We start from the raw sequence: 23362 nt of genomic DNA, 5'->3' as shown, positions 1-23362 counted from the left end.
ACTAATGAATTCTTTCAAACCTTTTAAGAGGAACTATTACCAATGCTAGCCAGACTCTTTCATGAAATAAATAAACCGGGAACACTTCCAAACAGCTTTTATGAAGCCAACATGTTGATACCAAAACCAGACAGAGATGCTGCCAAAAAAGAAAATTACATACCAATAACCCTGATGAACACAGATGCAAGGATCCTCAACAAAATCCTGGAAAATAGAATTCAATGCCTCATTAAGAAGATCATCCACTACTATTAGTAAGTTTCATTCCAGGAATGCTATGGTTTAACACCTGTAAATCTATCAACATACTATACAACATCAACAACAAGAAATAAAAATCACATTATCATATCAATAGACTCAAAGAAAGCAATTGATAAGTTCCAACAGCTATTCTTGATAAAAAAAAACTCTCAGCAAGATGGGAATGAAAGAAACCTTTCTCAATATAGTTAAGGACATCTACCACAAGCCAATGGAAAATATCTTCCTCAGTGGAGAAAAACTAAAAGCCTTTCCTCTAAATTCTGGTACAAGACAGGGTTGTCCTTTCTCATCACTGCTTTTCAACATAGTACTGAAAGTACTTGCTATAGCAATTAGGCAAGAAAAAAATATCAAGGGAATCCAGAAAAAAAAGGAAGAAGTCAAACTTTCACTGTTTGCAGTTGACATGATACTCTACTTAGAAAATCCTAAAGACTCTACCAAAAAGCTTCTAGAAACAATAGATTTATATAGCAAGGTGGCAGGCTACATAATTAACACACAAAAATTAATGGCCTTTTATAAACTAGTACTGATAGGGAAGAAATGGACATTAAGAAAACAACCCCATTTAGATTAGTGTCACACAGACTCAAATATCTTGGAGTCAACATGACCAAAGATGTGAAGTACCTATACAAAGAAAACTATAAAACCCTGCTCCAGGGCAGAGAAGCAGTGACGGTGATACTTGCATCTCGGTCCCCTGGCACTGCGCTTGCTGGCTGGCCTTTCCTGCTGCTCAGTAGATTCCTGTGTCGAGCCCCAGATCAGCCCTTAGTAGTACACCATATCAGATGCTGTCATCTCCACCAAGACTCTGTTAATCGTGGAGCTCTCACTGACCTGCTACACTGATGTCAGCGGGAAGAAGTTCCTCATTACACATGGCCAGGATGTGGGGTGGTACCAGGTGTCCTGGAGTTCGGAGCACAAGACCATGCATGCAGGGACTTATCAAGTCCGTTCTTTTGATGAGGTGTCCTACAGACTGCTGAGAAAGGCCCAAAGAAATAACAAGTATGTTTCCTACATTCCCTTCTTTTCTCAGTGAACATTGACCATCGGGTTACCTGGAAAGGGCCCTGGGTGTCCACAGAGGTTCTGGCCCTAGTCATCCGCATGGTCATATACTACTTGACCTTCAGTGCCAAGAGCTACATCCAGGTCTGAGAGATGGCCTACCTCGTGCTTTCAATAAACATCTACTGGTTGAAAACAACCTGCTCCGAGAAACAAGAGAGGACACATGGAAATAGAAACAAATACCCTGCTCATGGATTGGCAGGATTAAAATCATTAAAATGAAAATACTCCCCAAAGCATTATATAGATTTAATGTGGTCCCTCTAAAGATACCCACAACATTCTTCAAAGAAAGGTATCAAACACTTCTGAAATTCATTTGGAATTATAAACACCCTTGAATAGCTAAAGCAATCCTTTGGAAAAGGAATATGGGAGGCATTACTTTCCCCAACTTTAAACTTTATTACAAAGCAATAGTTACCAAAACAGCATGATATTGGAATAAAGCAAACACTCAGATCAGTGGAATAGGCTTGAGTACTCTGGGAACGTTCCCCAGACATCTAATTTTTGATAAAGGAGCAAGAAATCCTAAATGGAACAAGGAAAGCCTCTTCAACAAGTGGTGTTGGCACAACTGGTTAGCCACTTGCAAAAATGCAGAATTAGATCCTTAGCTAACACCAGGTATGAAAGTAAAATCCATATGGATTAAAGACCTTGATATCAGACCTAAAACCATAAGGTATATAGAACAACATGTAGGTAAAACACTCCATGACATTGAGACTAAAGGCATCTTTAAGGAGGAAACAGCACTCTCCAAACAAGTAGAAGCAGAGATAAACGGATGAGAATATATTAAGCTGAGAATCTTTTGCACCTCAAAGGAAACAGTGCCCAGGATACAAGAGCCACCACTGTGTGGAAGAAACTATTCACCAATACCCATCAGATAAGGGGCTAATCTCCAAAATATACAAGGTACTGACAGAACTTTACAAGATAAAAAAAACATCTAATCCCATCAAAAAATATGGAGAAGAAATGGAAAACACTTTGACAAAAAAGAAATACAAATGGCCAAAAGGCACATGAAAAAATGCTCCACATCACTAATCATCAGGGAAATGCAAATCAAAACAAATATGAGGTACCATCTCACACCACAGACATTGGTGCACATCACAAAAATGAGAACAAGCAGTGCTGGCGGGGATGTTGAGAGAAAGAAACTCTTATCCACTGCTGGTGGGAATGCCATCTAGTCCAACCTTTATGGAAAGTGATATGGAGATTCCTCTAAAAACTGGAAATTGGGCTCCCATTCTATCCAGCTATACCACTCCTAGGGATATACCCTAGGAACACAAAAATACAATGCAAAAATCCCTTCCTCACTGCAGCACTATTTTCAATAGTCAGACTCTGGAAACAACCAAGATGTCCTTCAACAGATGAAGAGAGAAAGGCTGGAAGTTCCAGCTCACTACATGAAGCTCACCACAAAGAGTGGTGTAGTTAGAGAAATAACTACATTGAGAACTATCAGAACAATGTGAATGAATGATGGAAGTAGAAAGCCTGTCTAGAGTACAGGCGGGGGTGAAGTGGGGAGGAGGAGATTTGGGACATTGGTGATGTGAATATTGCACTGGTGACGGGGGGTGTTCTTTACGTGACTTAAACCCAACCTTAATCATATTTGTAATCAAGGTGTTTAAATAAAGATATTAATTAAAAAGAAATGATTATATGATTTTTGTTTTTATTTTGTTGATATATGTATTATGTGATTGATTTATGGATGTTAAACCATTCTTGCATTCCTGGGATGAAACCTAGTTGGTCGTGGTATATGACCTTCTTGATGAGACTTTGGATCCTATTTGCTCGAATTTTGTTGATGGTTTTTGCATCTGTGTTTATCAAGGATATTCGTCTGTAGTTTTCTTTTTTGGCAGCATCTGTCTGGTTTTGGTATCAAGGTGATGTTAGCTTCATTAAAATCTATTTGGACGTGTTCTGGTCTCCAATTTTATGAAAGAGTCTGAAAATGATTGATATTTCCTCTTGAAAAGTTTGAAAGAATTTATTATTGAACCCACCTGGGCCTGGGCTTTTGTTTTTTAGAAGGCTTTTGATTACCATTTTAATTTCCTCAATATTAATGGGGTTGTTTAGATATGCTATAACCGTGGAAGTTTTATAAGAGTCTAAGAATTTATCCATTTTTTCCAGGTTCTCATCTTTTGTGGCATAAATTTTCTCAAAGTAGTCTCTGATTTCCCTTTGAATCTCTGCAATATCTGTAGTGATCTCCCCTTTTCATTTCTGATCTGATTTATTTAGTTTCTTTCTTTCTTTGTGAGTTTTGCCAGTGGTTTATCAATCTTGTTTAATTTTTTTTCAAAATACTAACTTTTGCTTTTGTTGATCTTTTGGATTATTTTCTGGATTTCTACTTAATTTATTTTTGTTCTAAGCTTTGTTATTTCCTTCTGCCTACCTATTTTTGATTTCTTTTGTTGATCAATTTCTAATTTTATAAACTGTGTCATTAGGCCATTCATGTAGGCAGTTTTTTATTTTTGAATGTGTCTTGGAGTCTCAATTCTATTACATTGGTCTGGAATTTGTTTTTATTCTAGTACCATACTGTTTTGATTACTCAAAGTTTAGAGTATAATTTGGAGTAGCGAATGTCCAGTCTTTTTTGTAGGATGCATTTGTTATTTAGGGGTATTAATTGCTTCCTAAATTACTTCATAAATTTCAACAATGTTTATATATTTAAAGAATTTCATGGCATTTTATCTTAAATTTGAGAATATGTATGTTAATTTATCTACATAATTTAAATTTTGTCCTTTTCTAAGATTGCTTATGTCCTTTTCTAAGATTGCCATGCACATTCTCATTGGCTCAATATTAGTGATTCAGTGCTGTTAAAATGTCTAGGATGCTGACTATTGTAGTAAGGAGTGCTGCAATAAGCATAGAATTGCAGAGAGCATTTTTATATTGTGTTTTTGTGTTCCTGGGCTATATCTCTAGGAATGGTATTGCTGGATGATATGCAACCCAATTTTTAGCTTTATTAGCAAATGTCTTTATTGTTTTCCAAAAAGGCCAGACTAGTCTGCATTCCCACTATCAGTGAATCAGAGTACCTTTCTCCAAAATCCATTCCAGTACTATTATTTCTTTTTTTGTGATATATGGTAGTTTCTGTGTTATGTGATAGTATCTCATTATTGTTTTGACTTGAATATTAATGATGTGGAACATTTTTATTTGCCATTTGGCCAACTGTATTTCTTCTTGAGGAACAACCTTTTCATTTATTCTCCCCATTTTGATGGGGTTAGATGTTTATTTTGTTGAATTTTATAAGTATTTTGTTTATATTAGATATTTACCTTTTATCTGATGGGTACTGGGTGTATAGTTTCTTACATTTCATAGGTAGTCTATATATTTTAGTCACTGTTTCCTTTGAAGTACAGAAGTTTCTGAGTTTAATGTAGTCCCATTTGTTTATCTTTGCTTCACTTGCTTTCCCAGTGGTGTTTACTCCTTGATGATGTCTCTAACTTTAATGTCATAGAGCTTTCTTCCTATGTTTCCCTCTATGTACCTATAGTTTTAGGTCTTATATCTGCTTTTTAACCAGGTCTGATTTCAAGGTCTTTAATTTGATCTTTGTGCATGGTATTAAGAAGAGGTATGAGTTTATTTTTACATGTAATTTACCAGTTTCCCAGAACCACTTGTTAAAGAGGCTTTCATTGCTACACTTTGTATTTGTTGAACCATTATCAAATTTAATTGTTTGTAAACCTGTGAATATCTATTTCTGGATATTTTGGTCAATTCCACTGATCTAAAGGTCTGTATTTATTCCAGTGTCATGCTGTTTAAATGATGACTGCTTTATAGTACAGTTTAAAGTTAAAGAAACTTAGATGCCCCAAAACAGATGAGTGGTTAAAGAAACGGGTATATTTACACAATGGAATGCCATGCAGCCATTAGGAAAAATGAAGTCATGGAATTTGTTTATACATGGATAGATATGGAAACTATTATGCAGAGTAAAATGAGCCAGAGGGAAATGGATATACATTTATTAAAACAAGAGATAGGACGGTAGTAATACTCAGAGACTATACAGAAAAAGCTTAGAAAGTTCAGCCCAGTTTAGAAAGCTTGTTATATCGAGTGGTGAGTGTAGCTAGAGTAGAGAAGGTTCTACTCATTAAATGATAATTGGAACTGATTGCTCTGGAAAGAATTTGGCACTAAAAGTGGGGAAAATAACAGGCAAAACACTCCATCCATTAACAATAGTACAAACCATAGTGTCAAAAAGGAAAAATATAGAGAAGCAGTTTCAAACCATAGTGTCAAAAAGGAAAGATATAGAGAAGCAGTTTGTATGCTCTAGATCGAGGCAGGGGGCAACAGGTGGAGGTGAGAGGGAAACAGGAGATATAGGTGACGGTAAAGGTGCACTGGTGAAGTGTAGTGTACATTGTATGACTGAAACCCAACAATGAACAATTTCATAACCATGGTGTTTAAATTAAGAAATTTAAAATATTCAGGACTTGGGGCCAGCGAGGTGGTACTAGAGGTAAGGTGTCTTTCTTGCAAGTGCTAACCAAGGAAGGACTGCGGTTCGATCCCCCCGGTGTCCCATATGGTTCCCCTAGGCCAGGGGCAATTTCTGAGCGCTTAGCCAGGAGTAACCCCTGAGCATCAAACAGTGTAGCCCGAAAAACCAAAAAAAATATTCAGGACTCACATATGTTGCTGATGAAACTATAAAATGATATAACCACTTTGAAAAATAAACAATTTTGCAGTTACTTATAAAACTAAAGTTGAGAACTAGAGGAAAATTCATCTGTCATCCCCTAAATTTGATTCATGGTAGAACATATTTTTTCTGGATGTGACCTTTGTGCCCCCCACAACACAATGGATTGATTATTGAACCATCAGGCTCATTACACTGGACTTAATATTATTGGAAATGATCCCCAAGTACCACTGGTATGACCATAATTAAGAAAAACTGAAGTTGAAATAGCTATAATCCAGCAATATTATTTTGGGTTATGTGTGAGATAGATAAATAGAGACATACAGAGACAGAAAGAGGCATTGTAATGATTAGGAATTACTCCTGATTCTGCACTCAGTAATTACTATTGGCTGAGTGTGAAAGATTCTAGAGGAAGCCAGGGATCAAATCTGTTTTGGCCACATACAAGACAAATGCTTTATTGAGATCCAGAAAGGTGCTTTGGCACAGGAGGCATTTTGAAAGGTCTCTGCTCTGCTGCATTCTGGGCTGGGAAAAACCATGCTTGAAAAATTCCGAAGGGCACAACAACAGAGGTGATCTGTTGCTGCCCACAAAAGGTGGAGCCTGATTCCTACCATTTACTTTGGCAAACAGGAGACATTTTGAACAGCCTCTGCTCTGCCGTGTGGTGGGCCATGAACCACCCTGCCCAGAACAGTTCTTGAGGGCATGACAAAAGAGGTGTGTTGTGCCTACCCATGAAGGGTGGAGCTTGATTCCTGATGTGTGCTTTGGCACATGGGAAACATTTTGAATGGTCTCTGCTCTGCTGTTTGCTAGGCCATAAACCACCCTACTCAAAACAGTTTCTGAGGGCACAACAGCAGAAGTGAACTGCCTTCACCCATAAAGGGTGGCGCCAGAAGAGCACAGCCACTGTGCTTCACTTTGTGGTCAAGCACTTCTCCTAGCCAATGAATCCCTGCACAACACGTATAAAACACCACACTACAAGTGTGACGATAGGGAAACAATGTAGGCCATATGTAGAAAATGAAGATGGCACCTCTGATGAACCAAAAGTGCCAAACACTTATATAGCCTCTCAGATAGGAGTTTAGAGAAGAAATATGGGGGAAGTTTACAGAACTCAAAGGAAGCACGGATCGGGCTGAACGAACCACAAATAAAAATCAAGAGGATATTAAAATAGAAATGAGAAAACCCCAAACTGAAATAACAGGACTGAAAATTTAGAAGGCAAAATGAGAAGCCTCTCCAACAAAGTAACAGCAGCTGAGGACAGAGTCAGTGAGCTGGAAGATGAAGTGCATGACAACTTTATATAACAGAAAAGATTGAAAAAGAGCCTGAAAGCAAACATTTTAGACAATAAAAAAATCCTCAGGCCCAGGGAGATAGCACAGCGGTGTTTGCCTTGCAAGCAGCCGATCCAGGACCAAAGGTGGTTGGTTCGAATCCCGGTGTCCCATATGGCCCTCCGTGCCTGCCAGGAGCTATTTCTGAGCAGACAGCCAGGAGTAACCCCTGAGCATTGCCGGGTGTGGCCCAAAAACCAAACAAACAAACAAACAAAAATCCTCAAAGAATATTAACAAAAAAATAGAAGTCTTTGATAAACTCAACAGAAACAACGTAAGAATCATTGGAGTCCCAGAGACACAGGAAGAAAATCTCCAGGAAGAATCAACAGTCAAAGATATTTCAGAGAAACCCCCAGAGCTAAAGGCTGCATGCAACCAAATCCTGCATGTCCTAAGAGTACCAGCTAAAAGAGATCTGAAGAAAAGCATGTCAAGATACATCCTTGTCACAATGACAAGTTCTATAGATAGGGACAGAATACCGAATGCAGCAAGATAAAAAGGGAACTTATATTCAAAGGAGCATCCTAAGGTTTACAGCAGACCAATCACAAGAAACCCTCAAGGCCAGTGGTGGCATATAGGACAAAACTGAATGAAATGAATGTTTTGACTAGAATACTGCACCCAGCCAGGCTCACTTTCAGTTTGAAGGAAGTGTACATAGCTTCAGAGATAAACAAGAGCTCAGAAACTTTAGAGACTCAAAACCAGCTTTAAAAGAAAAACTGAAAGCTCAAGACAGACCAAGACACACACCAAAATCCTACATAAATATGACACTAAATCCCATGCCAATTATATCTCTCAGCATCAATAGGTTAAATGTGCCAGTTAAGAAACACAGTGGCAAAATGGATCAAAAAGCTGAATTCAACGTTATGATGTGTACAAGAAACACATCTGAATAGTCAGAACAAACATGACTCAAAATCAAATGTTGTAAAACAATCATTCTAGCAAAAAACTCATTTAGAAAGCTGGAGTGGCCATATTAATAGATGACAAAATCTTTAGCCATAGAAAATTTATAAGGGACAAAGATAGACATTTTGTTATAATCAAGGGATATGTACAACAGGGAGAAATCACATGTCTAAACATATACGGACCCAATGAGCTACTGCAGAATATTTAATACAATTGTTGACAAATCTGAAAGAAGACATTAATAGCAACACAATAATAGTGGGAAACCTTAACACCCCTTGCTAGGTCACCCTTTGCTAGGTCACCCAGGATGAACACCAATCAGAAATTCTAGCTCTGAAAGGAGAAATGGAAGAAAGCATCCTATTTTGTGTATGTATGTATATATATGTAAATATATGCATATATATGTTTACACTAGGGCACTCCACCCCCAAAACTGGATACACATTCTTCCTCAATGCACGTACGTCATTCTCCAGGATAGATCACATGCTGGCCCATAAACATACCTCCATAAAATCAAGAGGATAAAAATTGTATGGCTACCTTCTCAAATCATAATGCACTAAAATTAGAAGTGAATTAAAAAGGGCCACAGAAGAAAAACTTTAACACCAGAAAATTCAATAGCTCTGAACAACTACTGAACAACAATGGGTCAGAGATGAAATCATATGATTCCTTGAAACAAATGAGAATAAGATCCAAATTATCAGAATTTGTGGGACATGACAAAAGCTATACTAAGAGAAAAATTTATACCTTTATAAGTACACATCAGGAAGGAACAAAAAGCCTACATAATAACTTAATGACACAGCTTATAAAATTAGAAAATGATCAACTAAAGGAACCAAAAATAGGTAGGCAGAAGGGAATAGCAAAACAGAACAGGAATCAATGAAGTGGAAATTAAAAAAACAATCCTAAAAATCAACAAAAGCAAATGTTGGCTTTTTGAAAAAAATCAACAAGATTGAAAAACCACTAGCAAAACTCACAAAGAAAGGTAGAGAGAGAAACTTAATAAACTGGATTAGAAATTAAAAGGAGGCAATCACTACATATAGTATAGAGATTCAAAGAGAGTACAGAGACTGATTTGAGAAACTCTGTGCCTCAAAACTTGAGAACCTGGAAGAAATGGGAAATTCTTGAACTCTTATAATCTTTCATGATTAAACCAGGATGGTCTAGCATATCTAAACAGACCCATTACTATTGAAAATATTAATATGGTAATCAAAAATCTTTCCCCAAACAAAAGCCCAGGTCCAGGTGGATTCACTAATGAATTCTTTCAAATCTTTTAAGAGGAACTACTACCAATTCTTTTCAGGCACTTTCAGGAAAGTGAAGTAACAGACACACTACCAAAAAGATTTTCTGAAGCTAATATCACCCTGCTAGTAAAAGCAGATAGATGCTGCAAAAAAATAAAATAAACGTATAAACCAATATCTCTGATGAACACAGATACAAAGATCCTCAACAAAATCCTGGCAAATAAGATTCAATGCCACATCAAGAAGGTCATATACCATGATTAAATGGGTTTTATTCCAGGTATGCAAGGATGGTTAAACATCCTCAAATCAATAAACATAATACACCATAACAAAAAAGAAAACATAAAAACTTATGATCATATCAATAGATTCAGAGATAACATTTGATAAGGTCCAACACTCATTTATGATAAAAACTCTCAACAAGATGGGAATGAAGGAAATTTTTCTAAATCCAATGGCAAATATTCTTTTTCTTTTTTGATTTTTGGGTCACACCCAGCAGCGCTCAGGGGTTACTTCTGGCTCCATGTTCAGAAATCGCCTCCTGCAGGCACAGGGGACCATATGGGATGCCAGGATTCAAACACCATCCTTCTGCGTGAAAGGCAAACGCCTTACCTCCATGCTATCTCTCCAGCCCCGGCAAATATTCTCAATGGAGATAAATTAAAAGCCTTTCCTCTAAAATCTGGTAGAAGAAAAGGCTGCCCTCTTCCACCACTCCTATTTACCATAGTTATGGAAGTCATTGCCATAGCAATTAGGTAAGAAAAAGATATTAAGGGCAACCAGAAATGAAAAAAAGAAGTCAAGCTGTCATTTTTTTGCAGACAATATACTACTATATTTAAAAAACTTTAAAGGCTATACCAAGAAGCTTTTAGAAACAATAGATAAATATAGCAAAGTAGCAGGCTACAAAATTGACACACAAAAATCAATGGTGTTCTTATACACAAATAATGATTCAGAAGAAATGGACAGTTAAAAAACAATCCCATTCACATTAGTGCCACAGAAACCCAGATACCTTGGTGTCAACTTTACTAAAGTGGTAACAGACATATACCAAAAAAAACCCTACAAAACACCGTTTCAAGAAATAAAAGAGGATAGAAGGCCATGGTGACACATACCCTGTTGATTTGGCAGGATTAACATAATTAAAATTGCAGTTTTTCCCCAAAGCATTGTACAGATTTAATGAAATTCTCTAAGGGTACCCTTAACATTTTTCAAAGAAGTGGATCAAACACACGTGAAATTCATTTGGAACAATAAAACACTCACAAATAGCTAAAACAATCCTTAAGGAAAAGTAGATGGGAGACATCACTTTCCTTAACTTTAAATTGTTTTACAAAGCTATAGTCATTAATACAGCATAGTATCACAATAAAGAGTGAACCTCAGATCAATGGAATAGACTTGAGCATTCAGAGAATGTTCTCTAGACATACAATCAATTAACCTTTGATAAAGAGGCAAGGAACACAAAATGGAGCAAGGGTCCATGGACCTGCTTAACATTTTCTAGGAATTTCCTTGCCCTGAAAAAAAGAACTGTCAGCATGACAAGCCCTTGACAGATCCTTGAAGAATTTCTTTAGAGTAAGATGCTTAGTGAGGGCAGTAAGATTTCCTGGCCTCATGCTTGCCAGACAAGTACTTTGAGCCACTAATTTATCATTGCTGGATGATGTTTCTGTTTTTATTCAACAGTTAAATTATTAAGTGACAATTTTTGCCTTGAAGACTCAGGATCCCAAGAACAGATTTTTGGTTTTTTGTTGGTTTGTTTGTTTCTTTTTACAGTGTCAGTAATCAAACCTAAATTACAACTTCATTCGTTTAAGGTAAGCATTTTGCCCCTAATCTACAGCCTCAACAAGAACAAAGCTTTTTCCCATTGACTTAAAGAATTTAGAGAAGTATGTGTGCATATGTATATTTTAAGTAAATCACTGACTATAGAAGAAACATTAAAAGGGTTTCAGAGAATGGATGTATAATACAAAGGATTGGTACTTGCCTTGCACATGGCTGGCATAGTTTTGAACTCCAGCATCCCATATTGTTTTTATTTCCCATCATCCAAGATTAGCCCATATGAATGTCAGGAGATCCCTCAGAACATAGTGATATACATAGGAGCCCGTTTTCTTAAAATGAATTAAGCAGAAAGATCTTTTGGTAGTACTTTCACACCATATTAGTTTTGAAGTTGTGCCTGAATCATCTTCCAAGTAACTGGAAAATGTGTAACTGAATTATAAAAGTAAAATGGTTGGGCTAAATATGAAAATAATTGTCCAATGTGAGTATCAATGTTGTCTCCCTCTTTGTCTCTTTCTTCCTCCTTATTCTTTATCTCCTTCAGTTTATTATAGTCTTCTGGTTATTTCAGCTTATTATAGTCAGAGTACATCCTTCTGAAATTTGCTTTTGTTTGCTTAGGAATTGACAGGACAAATGGTATTTTAGAACAATAAAACCTAATGTTGAACGTTATTTAATCAGAACATTTCTTGCTCTAGGAGCAGTAAATAATTGTTTCAGAATTTAAAGATATTAATTATGTCATAGGTTCTCTGTCAAAAATCTCAGTGTAATTTGTGCTTTTTGCTCTTTTCAGAGACACTTTTTCAGAAATCTTGGATCAATTCTGGCCTATGCCTTCTTGGGGACTGCTGTTTCCTGCTTTATTATTGGGTAAGTATTGATCAAAAACTACATTAATGCATTTCTTGATTATGTTTTGTTTTTGGCTACATTTGGTTGTGCTCAGGGCTTACTCTGGCTCTGCATTTAGGGACCACTCCTAGGGCCCCATATGGGAGACCACAGTTCAGCCACATAAAAGGCAAGTGCTCTACCTACTGTAATATTTCTCTGAAACTATATCTCAACACTTTTTCCAAAGAAATGAGATCCACACGAACCAAGTCTAGTTATTTTATAGACTTTAGTTTTTGTTTTCAAGATCTACTGAAGCATAAATGGCTATATCACACAACTCGCATTGTAAATTCAAGGTGTACATATCTATTGATGAATTTATGAACTATAAAATTACTACATAGATTTAGCCATTACTTCTATTCCTTAAAAGTTAACATTTTTTGTTTTTAGAATATTTGAGATCTACTCACCATGATGTACATTAAATCCCTAAGCTTGTTTTTTTAAATAACTTTATCTACAATATTTTTTCTCTTTACTTTTTAAGGTATTTTTATTTATACCATTGTGATTTTAAAAGTTATATATGAGTTTTAAAAATACAGGAACAATTTCACTACCAATGTCAACCTCCCTCTATCAACATTCTTAGAGTTTATCCCATGCCACCACTCCCAGCCTGCCTGCCATTATAACAGGCACATTTTTAAGTTTGTTAAATATGGGTTTCCGGGGCCGGAGAGATAGCATGGAGGTAAGGCGTTTGCCTTTCATGCAGGAGGTCATCGGTTCGAATCCCGGCGTCCCATATGGTCCCCCGTGCCTGCCAGGAGCAATTTCTGAGCCTGGAGCCAGGAATAACCCCTGAGCACTGCCGGGTGTGACCCAAAAACCACAAAAAAAAAATATGGGTTTCCTGATTTATTTTTGTTGATTAAATATAATTTTGTCTTTAATGCCACTAATGCACCTGTTACCCCTTAGCATGCATCTCCCATCATTTTATTTGTGTCTTTCTCCTCCTCCAGTCAATTTCTTTCCTGAGAAAATCCCAGAGTTTACAACTTTAGGGTCCTATTTTATCTAAGAGGTTTAACTGATCATGGAACTGACCCATTTCTGTAGTAGGGCTTACAGTTTGGCTTTGGGCTGCAGAAGGGGAAATCTGGCCCTCCTTTTCTAAAAATGTCTCAGAGGTATCAGCCTGGACCAGGTTACTTGGGAATAATCAGTGTCTATTATTTTCTTTTTGAGTTTAGTGGCAGGAGCAGGCTGATTTTATGCTGGGAAGATGGTTGAAGATATAGCTATTATGGTTATTTTTATTTAGCTCCCTGCTCTTGTTTCTCTCTCTCTCCCTCTCTCTCTCTCTCTCTCTCTCTCTCTCTCTCTCTCTCTCTCACACACACACACACACACACACACACACACACACACACACACAAAGTCTTTTACCATTTACCATTTCTGGGAAATGTACTTGAACCAAGATGAAATATTTAACTTGGTGGTCCATCTGGGTTTACATACATTTTGTATAACAATTAGGAAAAATAAGTACTGCTACTGGCCTGCCTATGCAAGGCCTATGCAAAAAGTGAATGACTCACTTTGATGATAAGCACATGGAGGATTTAACACGATGTTTAGAATAGAAGTTTTCACTCTCCAATTTTTGTCCCTATGCAGGTCCTCAATGGTTAAAATAAAGGTTGAGAATTGCTGCTTGAGGATTTTATATCTCTCCTCTCCTTTAAAATAATTTTGATAGAAATTTGATAACTTGGATCTTTATGACCAATCTATTTTTAAAAAATCATTTAATTTTATTCTGTACAGCATTTTTATGTAAAGTGCAATGTGTAGGCATAGTGCAGTGTGTTGGGTTTTGTTGTTTGTAGCTACTTCATTCTTCCCTTCCCTGGCCTTCCCTGTGGTAGTGGAGGTTATGGTAAATGGGAGTCACAAACATTTGGTGCTAGGGTTCACAAATGGCACTGCCCCCAGGATGGCACTCAGTATATGGGGTAGGAACCAAGCCTGTATTTGAGTTCTCCATCTCACATCCGTAAGAAGTCTGTGCCTATGCCCCAATTAATCCATTTTTTCCTATCCAACTTTATATAGTCTATTAATTTCCATTTATTTAATTATTCAGTATCTAAATATTTAAATTATTTAGTTTTGGGGCGTGTTTGAGCCCCATACAGTAGTCATTAGGGATTACTGTTGGCTCAAGTACTTAGAGACAATTCCTGGCAGTGCGCTAGAAGTTTTTTCAGAGTCCAGGATCAGCCTGGGATTAACATCATGCAAATCAAACACTTTACCTCCTATATTCTCTCTCCAGTCCTATCATTTTCATGACTTTAAATGTACTTTCATAAGCTCCTATGATATTTGTACCAATTTATTACACATTATTCAGTAATCTTTATATTTCCTTCTCTAATGCCATCTGCTTAAGATGCTTCACCTTTGTTGCTAATTGAGGTCATACCTGATTATATTGTAAGTAAGGATACTTTTAAAATATATGTCCTGGGGCCAGAGCAATATAGTACAGCACATAGGGTCTTGCATACAGCCAACCTGGGTTCAGTCCCTGGCATCCCATATTGTCTCTTGAGCCCTCCAGGTGTGATTTCTAAGTGTATAATCATAGTAAGCACTGATCACCACTGGGTGTGGCTCAAATCCAAAAAAAGTCCGGAGCACATGGATGTGGTTCAGTTACAAAGTACCTACAGGTGTGAGGTTATAATATTAATATTCACCAATGCCTCTTATGCTTACTGTAGTCACAGTAAAGTTCATGACCTATAGAGCACCAAAACCAAGAATGTATGTGACTTCTGGTAATTTCAAGAACAATCATAAATTAGAAGGGAAGGCAGGTGAATGAAATGTTCAGGTATTTTAGCAAAATGACATTAACTGTGAAACAGTCCACAGTGCCAGAGGCCTAATTACATATATTCCTTGTACATATCCAACCATAGCAGCTGCTTGATGTTTTTGCTAACCGCCTTTAAGCTACAATATTCTAATAACTTGCTTGCTTACTCGATCATTAAATTAGGAGGGTTTTAATATTTTTTCTTACTTCTGACATAGTCTACCTAACCTTCTTTTAGAAATCTCATGTATGGTGTAGTAAAGCTTATGAAGATTGTGGGACAGCTTTCAGATAAATTTTACTACACAGATTGCCTCTTTTTTGGTGCAATTATCTCTGCAACTGATCCAGGTATGTATATTTTGTATTATGTTATTTAAATATTCAAGAGTTTATGATACTCAGTGATTACATTTTGCTGCAGTAGAGAAACTATATTTTTAACATGAAATGATGGGGAAAGAGACCAATGAGTGGTCTCACAGACTTAGATGGCTTTGCTAATACATGCATGAATTCTCCTTTATTATTATTACTATTGATGCTATTATTATTGTTGGCATACATTATAATCAAAACACATAATAAAATTTACATTTATAACCCTTCTTAAATGAACAGTTCAGTAATGTTAAATATTTTGCACTGTGCAACCTGTCTCCTAAACATTTTCACACTTCAGAACTGAAATCATTAAAAGCAAAAACTCCCCAGGCACTTCTCTTCCTTAGAAGCCAATGTTTTATTTTCTATTTACATAAGCTTGCTGCTGAAGATACATCAGCTAAGTAGAGCCACATGGCATTTTCCCTTTTGTATCTTGCTTAACCCATTCAGTAGAATGTCGTCAAGGCTGTTTTGTAGTCTGTATCAGATTTCCTTTATTTTGGTTTTGGGGCCACACCTAACAGTGCTCAAGAATTAAACCTGGCTGTGTTAAATGCAAAAACCAATCCTGGTGGCACTAGGGGGACCATGTGGTATGCTTGTTTGTGTGCAATGCAAGTGCCCTATCCACTGTACTCTTTCTTCAGTCCATCATTCTATGCTTGAATAATATTCCATTATATGTAGATATTATTTTGTTTATTTTTATGTCCACCAGTAGGCACTTGGATTTCATTTTTCTGGATGCCCCTCTTTCTTTTACTTAAAAACATTAGTTCAATCATTATATTTGGATTTAGACTGTAGTCTTTCTCATCTGCTTTTATGGAAGCATTGATCATGAATAATTATGTTTTTTAAGTGTAAATGTGTTTTGGTTCCTGTAGTCAATATAATATAACTCGTAAACCAGTTTGGTGCAATATTTCTGCATGACTGTACATCACTGTGGTATGATTTTTTATTCATAATTATATTACCTTGTATTTTCCCCAAGTGTTAGTTGAGCAAGTTCTTAAAGTAGAGTTACTATATCCCTCCTTCTTTGCAGCTTAAAAGTAAATGGGTTCTTTTCTCTAAAAGAGAACCCATAATTAAATCTGTTCAGATGAATAAGTTACAGCTATTCCTTTCATTAAGTCAACTATTAAGAGTACATACTAGGTGGGGCTGAAGCCATAGTACAGTGCATATGGCAATTGCCTTGCATATAGTCAATTTGTTTTGCTCCCTGGTGGTCCCATATGGTCCCCCTGTATACCACCAGTAGCAATTCCTGAGTGCAGATAGGAGTAAGCCTGAGAACTGCCAGGTGTGAATAAAAAAGAAGAGTATATACTAGGGAAATAATTTATGGAGAAAGAACAAGTCCTATTATACAAGTAAAGATAAAAGGTCTTCTCAATGTCTATGATACCCCCATTTCTTCTGCTTTTCTTGGGAAGCATACCCAGCTACACTCAGGAGTGACTCCTGGCTCTGTGCAAATCAGTCTCCTGCCTGGTTATTCGCCTCCTATACCATTTACATTTCTTTTTTAACCTTTTTATATCTTTATTTAAACACCTTGATTACAAATATGATTATAGTTGGGTTTCAGTCATGTAAAGAACACCCCCCTTCACCAGTGCAACAATCCCATCACCAATGTCCTAAATCTCCCTCCTTCCCACACCCACTCCCTGCCTGCACTTGAGATAGGCTTTCTACTTCCCTTATTCATTCACATTGTTATGATAGTTCTCAATGTAATTATTTTTCTAACTGCACTCATCACTCTTTGTGGTGAGCTTCATGTTGTGAGCTGGACCTTCCAAACTTCCTCTCTTTTGTCTCCGAGAATTATTGTAAAAATGTCTTTTATTTTTCTTAAAACCCATAGCTGAGTGAGACTATTCTGTGTCTATCTGTCTCCCTCTGACTTATTTCACTCAGCATAATAGAATCCATGTATAGGAAAATTTCATGACTTCATCTCACTTGATGGCTGCATAATATTCCATTGTGTATATGTACCACAGTTTCTTTAGCTATTCATCTGTTGAAGGGCATCTTGGTTGTTTCCAGAGTCTGGGTATTGTAAATAGTACTGCAATAAATATAGGTGTGAGGAAGGGAATTTTGTATTGTATTTTTGTGTTCCTAGGGTATATCGCTAGGAGTGGTATAGCTGGTTCATATTGGAGCTCAATTTCCAGTTTTTGGAGGAATCTCCATATCACTTTCCATAAAGGTTGGACTAGACGGCATTCCCATCAACAGTGAATAAGAGTTCCTTTCTCTACACATCCTTGACCGCACTGCTTGTTCTGACTTTTTGTGTATGCCAATCTCTGTGGTGTGAGATGGTACCTAATAGTTGTTTTGATTTGCATCTCCCTCTTGAGTCAAATCAATTTTGTTTACAACAATACTTGCTGCTTTGTACTGAATATTTTCAAGATGCCCAGTACTCTTTAGTACAGATCCACCTATGGGATATTTTGGGTTTGATTCCAAAACCACAACAATAAGGGAACATTAAAAGGCACATGAGGTTTTTTTTTTAATATTTTATGAGTTTTTTGAGGTTTCTTTTTTGAGTTTTCACTGTATATAAAAGTGATTTCCTTGGGGGCCAGAGCAATAGCTCAGTGGTAGGGCATTTGCCTTGCATGCTGTTGACCGGGATGGAACCGGGTTCTATTTCAGGCATCCCATATGGTCCCTCAATCCTGCCAGGTGCGACTTCTGAGCACAGAGCCAGGAGTGCTGTTGGGTTTGGCCCAAAAACAACAACATCAACAGATTTTTTCCATATACTGTGAACTATTAAGTATATGTCAGCATTGTTTAAAAAATAATGTATTGACATAAATTTAAAATATTTTATTGTTGGATGCAGAGTGAATAGAGAGTGCATTTGCTTTACACACAATTTAATCTGGTTCAATTCCTAGTATTCCATATAAGCCTCTGAGCTTACCAGTAGTCCTATACATAGATCCAGTAGGAGTAAGCCCTGAACACCACTGCATGACACTAAAACCAAAGTAGATAATAAAATAAAATAATTCAAAAAATGCATCATCTTAGCTTTCTGTGAGACATAATATTTTTGTTTGTTTTTCCTAAGAAATTTTCCTTGCTCTGTGACCAAGTGCCTCCTGGTGCATTATGGGACTATACTGCTTTTTACATATGTGGATCAGTTCTATTTGGCCAGTTAATTGTCACATAGCAGTTTCTGTTCAACTGGGAGTAGCAGTTGTGACTTTGCCTCTGATTTCTGGAGCAACCTGATAGCTGATTTCCACTCCCCACTCACACAGTCTTTCATCACCATCCATCACAGTCATATTCCTCATCTTGCTTGGGCATAGGCTTACTTTTAAATATCGTGGAAAAGTTTGTATCTCTTTTATAATGTAACGGGCAGGGAGAATGGGAAGTTAAAATTCAGGCCATTCAAATGAGACCAGTGCTTTATTGTTGTTAATAGGAGCAAACTAGCTTTTGGTCACAGATAAATGAGTGAATTGGATTTGCTGTAATATTTTAACTGTTGTTTTTGGAAAAGTGTTTAAAATTGAGAAGGACTTTAGGAAATCAGGAAGTCCAATGCCTCACTTTGCTAAATCTTTTGGACTAAGTTGAACTGTACTGAATTCTATGTGTGTGTGTGCCACGAACACGCATACACATACATAGTGCTCTAAATTATTATATCAGTAAGTGGTTATGTTAAATGACTTCAGATTACCTCACTAGATTTGTTCACTGCTTTTCTTCATCCTCTTCTCAGCACCAGAAAAGTGCCAATGACATAAATGATTTGGAAATATTAGAGGTTCCTTTGCGTGTTTAGTCTCATGGAAGAGTTTTCCTCAACATCCATTATGGTCACTCTAAGCCCCATCATGAGTGATTCCTTATTGCAGAGCCAGGAGTAAGTCCTGAGTACCACTTAGTGTGACCCATAAACAAACAAACAAATGAATAGAAGTTGTGTAGTTAAAGCAGATGAGGGAAAAGGGAGCTTATTACTGTTTATTTTGATTATCAGGGAATTCAAAAATTCCCACAAACATTCACATTTAAATTGAAGGGCCCATACTAGGAGTAAAAATCTTTGTGTGGGGTGGGTAGAGAGATATCTCAGTGGGCTGAGCACATGCTTTTCATTCAGGAGTTCTAGGTTCTATCCCCATCATTGCATGGTACACAGAGCTCTTACAGGAGCAACAACTGAATACTAAACAGAGAATAGTTTCAAAGTGCCACTGTTGTGTCCCAAAAGCAAAAACTCAAATAGAATAAGAACTTTTTGCGCAATATGTTAACAGTTAAAACTAGGAAGAGGTTTTATATAATGCAATTTATGGGTAAGTACAAGGCTGGTAGAGGAGGTTCTAGGCTAGAATGACCGAAAACTTTAAGAATAGACAAGATCCCAGACGTAGAACTGAAACAAGCCCCTGCAACAACACCAGGAACTAAGCTCCATTGGTAGATATACTTGTGCCAGTGTTAATATGACAACGAGGTCAGCGAGGAAATGACAACTTGACCTAAGACCAGGAGGTCCTATCACATCACCTAACACTAAGTGGAAACCAGAAGATGTATTGTCCTTTGAACTATGAAAACTAAGAGTGCTAACTACAGAAAACTGACTTTGACAATGGTGACTGGGCAGAACGTATCTTGTGACCATTAAGGAAAACCCTACCCTAGGGTATAGCCCAGGTCTCTTGCAAAAATCAAGATTTCTTAGTACAGAGGTCCAATTCTGACAACAGAGACTGAGCAGAACCTTTGGAACTATAATTTCCTAGACTTTGGCTTAGGGAATGAGCAAAAACATGGAACATAATGATACAGAAAACTGAACACACCAACAATGTTGGAACAGAACCTCTAGAACCTTAAAGACTCTATCCTAGGCCTTGTCCTAGGACCTGCGCAAATACCAAGATTGCTTGCTACAGTGGCCTTATTTTCTCAATCACAACCGAGAAGAAAGGTTCCTGACACCAAACACACACATACACACACACACACACACACACACACACACACACACACAAAGAAAAGAAAAGAAAAGAAAAGAAAAGAAAGGAAAGGAAAAGAAAAGAAAAGAAAAGAAAAGAAAAGAAAAGAAAAGAAAAGAAAAAAACCTGGAATATGGCAATGAAAAGGTATGGAGCCACTGGTTGTTCCCATGACAATATGCTTCAAGAGTGGAGAAACCCTGAATCTCTTAGGCCACGGGAATTTCCTTCCTTCGCCAATACTTACTGTGCCTATACAAAAAAAAAAAAAAAAAAGAGGTGGGGTAACACCAAGCCCTGCCACTGCACCACTTTTTCTGGTTTTGTTTTGTTTTATTTTTTTTTAATTTTTTCTCTTTATTTGAATATCTTGATTACATAAATGATTGTGATTAGGTTTCAGTCATGTAAAGAACACCCCCCTTCACCAGTGCAACATTCCCACCAAAAATGTCCCAAATCACCCTCCATCCCACCCCACCCCACCTGTACTCCAGACAGGCTTTCCAGTTCCCTCATTCCTTCACTTGATTATGGTAATCCCCTGTGTAGTTATTTCTATAGCTGTACTCACCACTCTTTGTGGTGAGCTTCATGGAGTGAGCTGGTGTTCCAGCCCTCCTCTCATTGTCTCTGAGAATTGTTACAAAAATGACTTTTATTTTTTGTAAAACCCATAGATGAGTGAGACTATTCTGCGTCTCTCTCTCTCCCCCCTTCTGACTTATTTCACTCAGCATGATAGATTCCATGTACATCCATGTATAGGAAAATTTCATGACTTCATCTCTCCTGACGGCTGCATAATATTCCATTGTGTATATGTACCACAGATTCTTTAGCCATTCGTCTGTTGAAAGGCATCTTGGTTGTTTCCAGAGCCTGGCTATTGTGAATAGTGTTGCAATAAATATAGGTGTGAGGAAGGGGTTTTTGTATTGTATTCTTGTGTTCCTAGGGTATATCCCTAGGAGTGGAATAGCTGGGTCGAATGGGAGCTCAATTTCCAGATTTTGAAGGAACCTCCATATCGCTTTCCATAGAGGCTGTAATAGACGGCATTCCCACCAGCAGTGGATAAGAGTTCCTTTCTCTCCACATCCCCGCCAGCAGTGATTGTTCTCATTCTTTGTGATGTGCGCCAATCTCTGTGGTGTGAGGTGGCATCTCATTGTTGTTTTGATTTGCATCTCCCTGATGATTAGTGACGAGGAGCATTTTTTCATGTGTCCTTTGGCCATTTGTATTTCTTTTTTATCAAAGTGTCTGTTCATTTCTTCTCCCCATTTTTTGATGGGATTAGATGGTTTTTTCTTGTAAAGTTCTGTCAGTGCCCTGTATATTTTGGATATTAGCCCCTTATCTGAAGGATGTTGGGTGAATAGTTTCTCCCACTCAGTGGGTGACTGTTGTATCCTGGGCACTATTTCTTTTGCGGTGCAGAAGCTTCTCAGTTTAATGTATTCCCATCTGTTAATCTCTGCTTCTACTTGTTTGGAAAGTGCAGTTTCCTCCTTGAAGATACCTTTAGTCTCAATGTCATGGAGTGTTTTACTGATGTGTTGTTCTATATACCTTATGGTATCCGGTCTGATATCAAGGTCTTTAATTCATTTGGATTTTACCTTCATACATGATGTTAACTGGGGGGGTCTATGTTTGCTTTTTTGCAAGTGGCTAACCAATTCTGCCAACACCACTTAAGATTTCTTGCTCCTTTGTCAAAAATTAGGTAATTGTATGCCTGGGGAATGTTCTCTGAGAACTCAAGCCTATTCCACTGATCTGAGGGTCTGTCCTTATTCCAATACTATGCTGTTTTGATAACTATTGCTTTGTAGTACAGTTTAAAGTTGGGGAAAGTAATTCCTCCCATATTCTTTTTCCCAATGATTGCTTTAGCTATTCGAGGGTGTTTATTGTTCCAGATGAATTTCGAAAGTGCCTGATCCACTTCTTTGAAGAATGTCATGGGTATTTTTAAGGGGATCGCATTAAATCTGTATAATGCTTTGGGGAGTATTGCCATTTTAATGATGTTAATCCTGCCTAACCATGAGCAGGGTAAATGTTTCCATTTCCTTGTGTCCTCTCTTATTTCTTGGAGCAGGGCTTTATAGTTTTCTTTGTATAGGTCCTTCACGTCTTTGGTCAAGTTGACTCCAAGATATTTGAGTTTGTTTGGCACTATTGTGGATGAGATTGCCTTCCTGACTTCCATCTCTTCCATATTATTATTGGTGTATAAAAAGGACATTGATTTCTGTAGGTTGATTTTGTAGCCTGCCACCTTGCTATATGAATCTATTGTTTCTAGAAGCTTTTTAGTAGAGTCTTTAGGATTTTCTGAGTATCATGTAATCTGCAAACAATGAGAGCTTGACTTCTTCCTTTCCTATCTGGATTCCCTTGATATCTTTTTCTTGCCTGGTCGCTATAGCAAGAACTTCCAGTACTATGTTAAAGAGGAGTGGTGAGAGCGGACAGCCTTGTCTTGTACCACAATTTAGAAGAAAGGCTTTTAGTTTTTCTTCATTGAGGATAATATTTGCCATTGGCTTGTAGTAGATGGCTTCAACTAGATTGAGAAAGGTTCCTTCCATTCCCATCTTGCTGAGAGTTTTGATCAAGAATGG

At 37.3% G+C, this 23362-nt stretch overlaps 1 protein-coding gene and 1 pseudogene across 2 annotated transcripts in view; both read left to right on the top strand.

Moving 5' to 3' along the window:
- Nucleotides 1-23362, top strand: part of SLC9A7 (solute carrier family 9 member A7) — a 175565-nt gene that overhangs the window by 85668 nt on the left and 66535 nt on the right. For both annotated transcript variants that reach the window (XM_049767224.1, XM_049767225.1), the window contains exons 4-5: nt 12361-12437; nt 15545-15657. In XM_049767224.1, the coding sequence (XP_049623181.1) occupies nt 12361-12437; nt 15545-15657 (190 nt within the window). The remainder of the gene's footprint in view (nt 1-12360; nt 12438-15544; nt 15658-23362) is intronic.
- Nucleotides 974-1443, top strand: LOC125999365 (translocon-associated protein subunit delta-like; annotated as a pseudogene).

Source organism: Suncus etruscus, chromosome X (assembly GCF_024139225.1).
Source record: "Suncus etruscus isolate mSunEtr1 chromosome X, mSunEtr1.pri.cur, whole genome shotgun sequence".
Taxonomy (NCBI): Eukaryota; Metazoa; Chordata; class Mammalia; order Eulipotyphla; family Soricidae; genus Suncus; species Suncus etruscus.
Note: the sequence above shows the minus strand (reverse complement) of the source record. Positions and strands in the feature narration are given on the sequence as shown.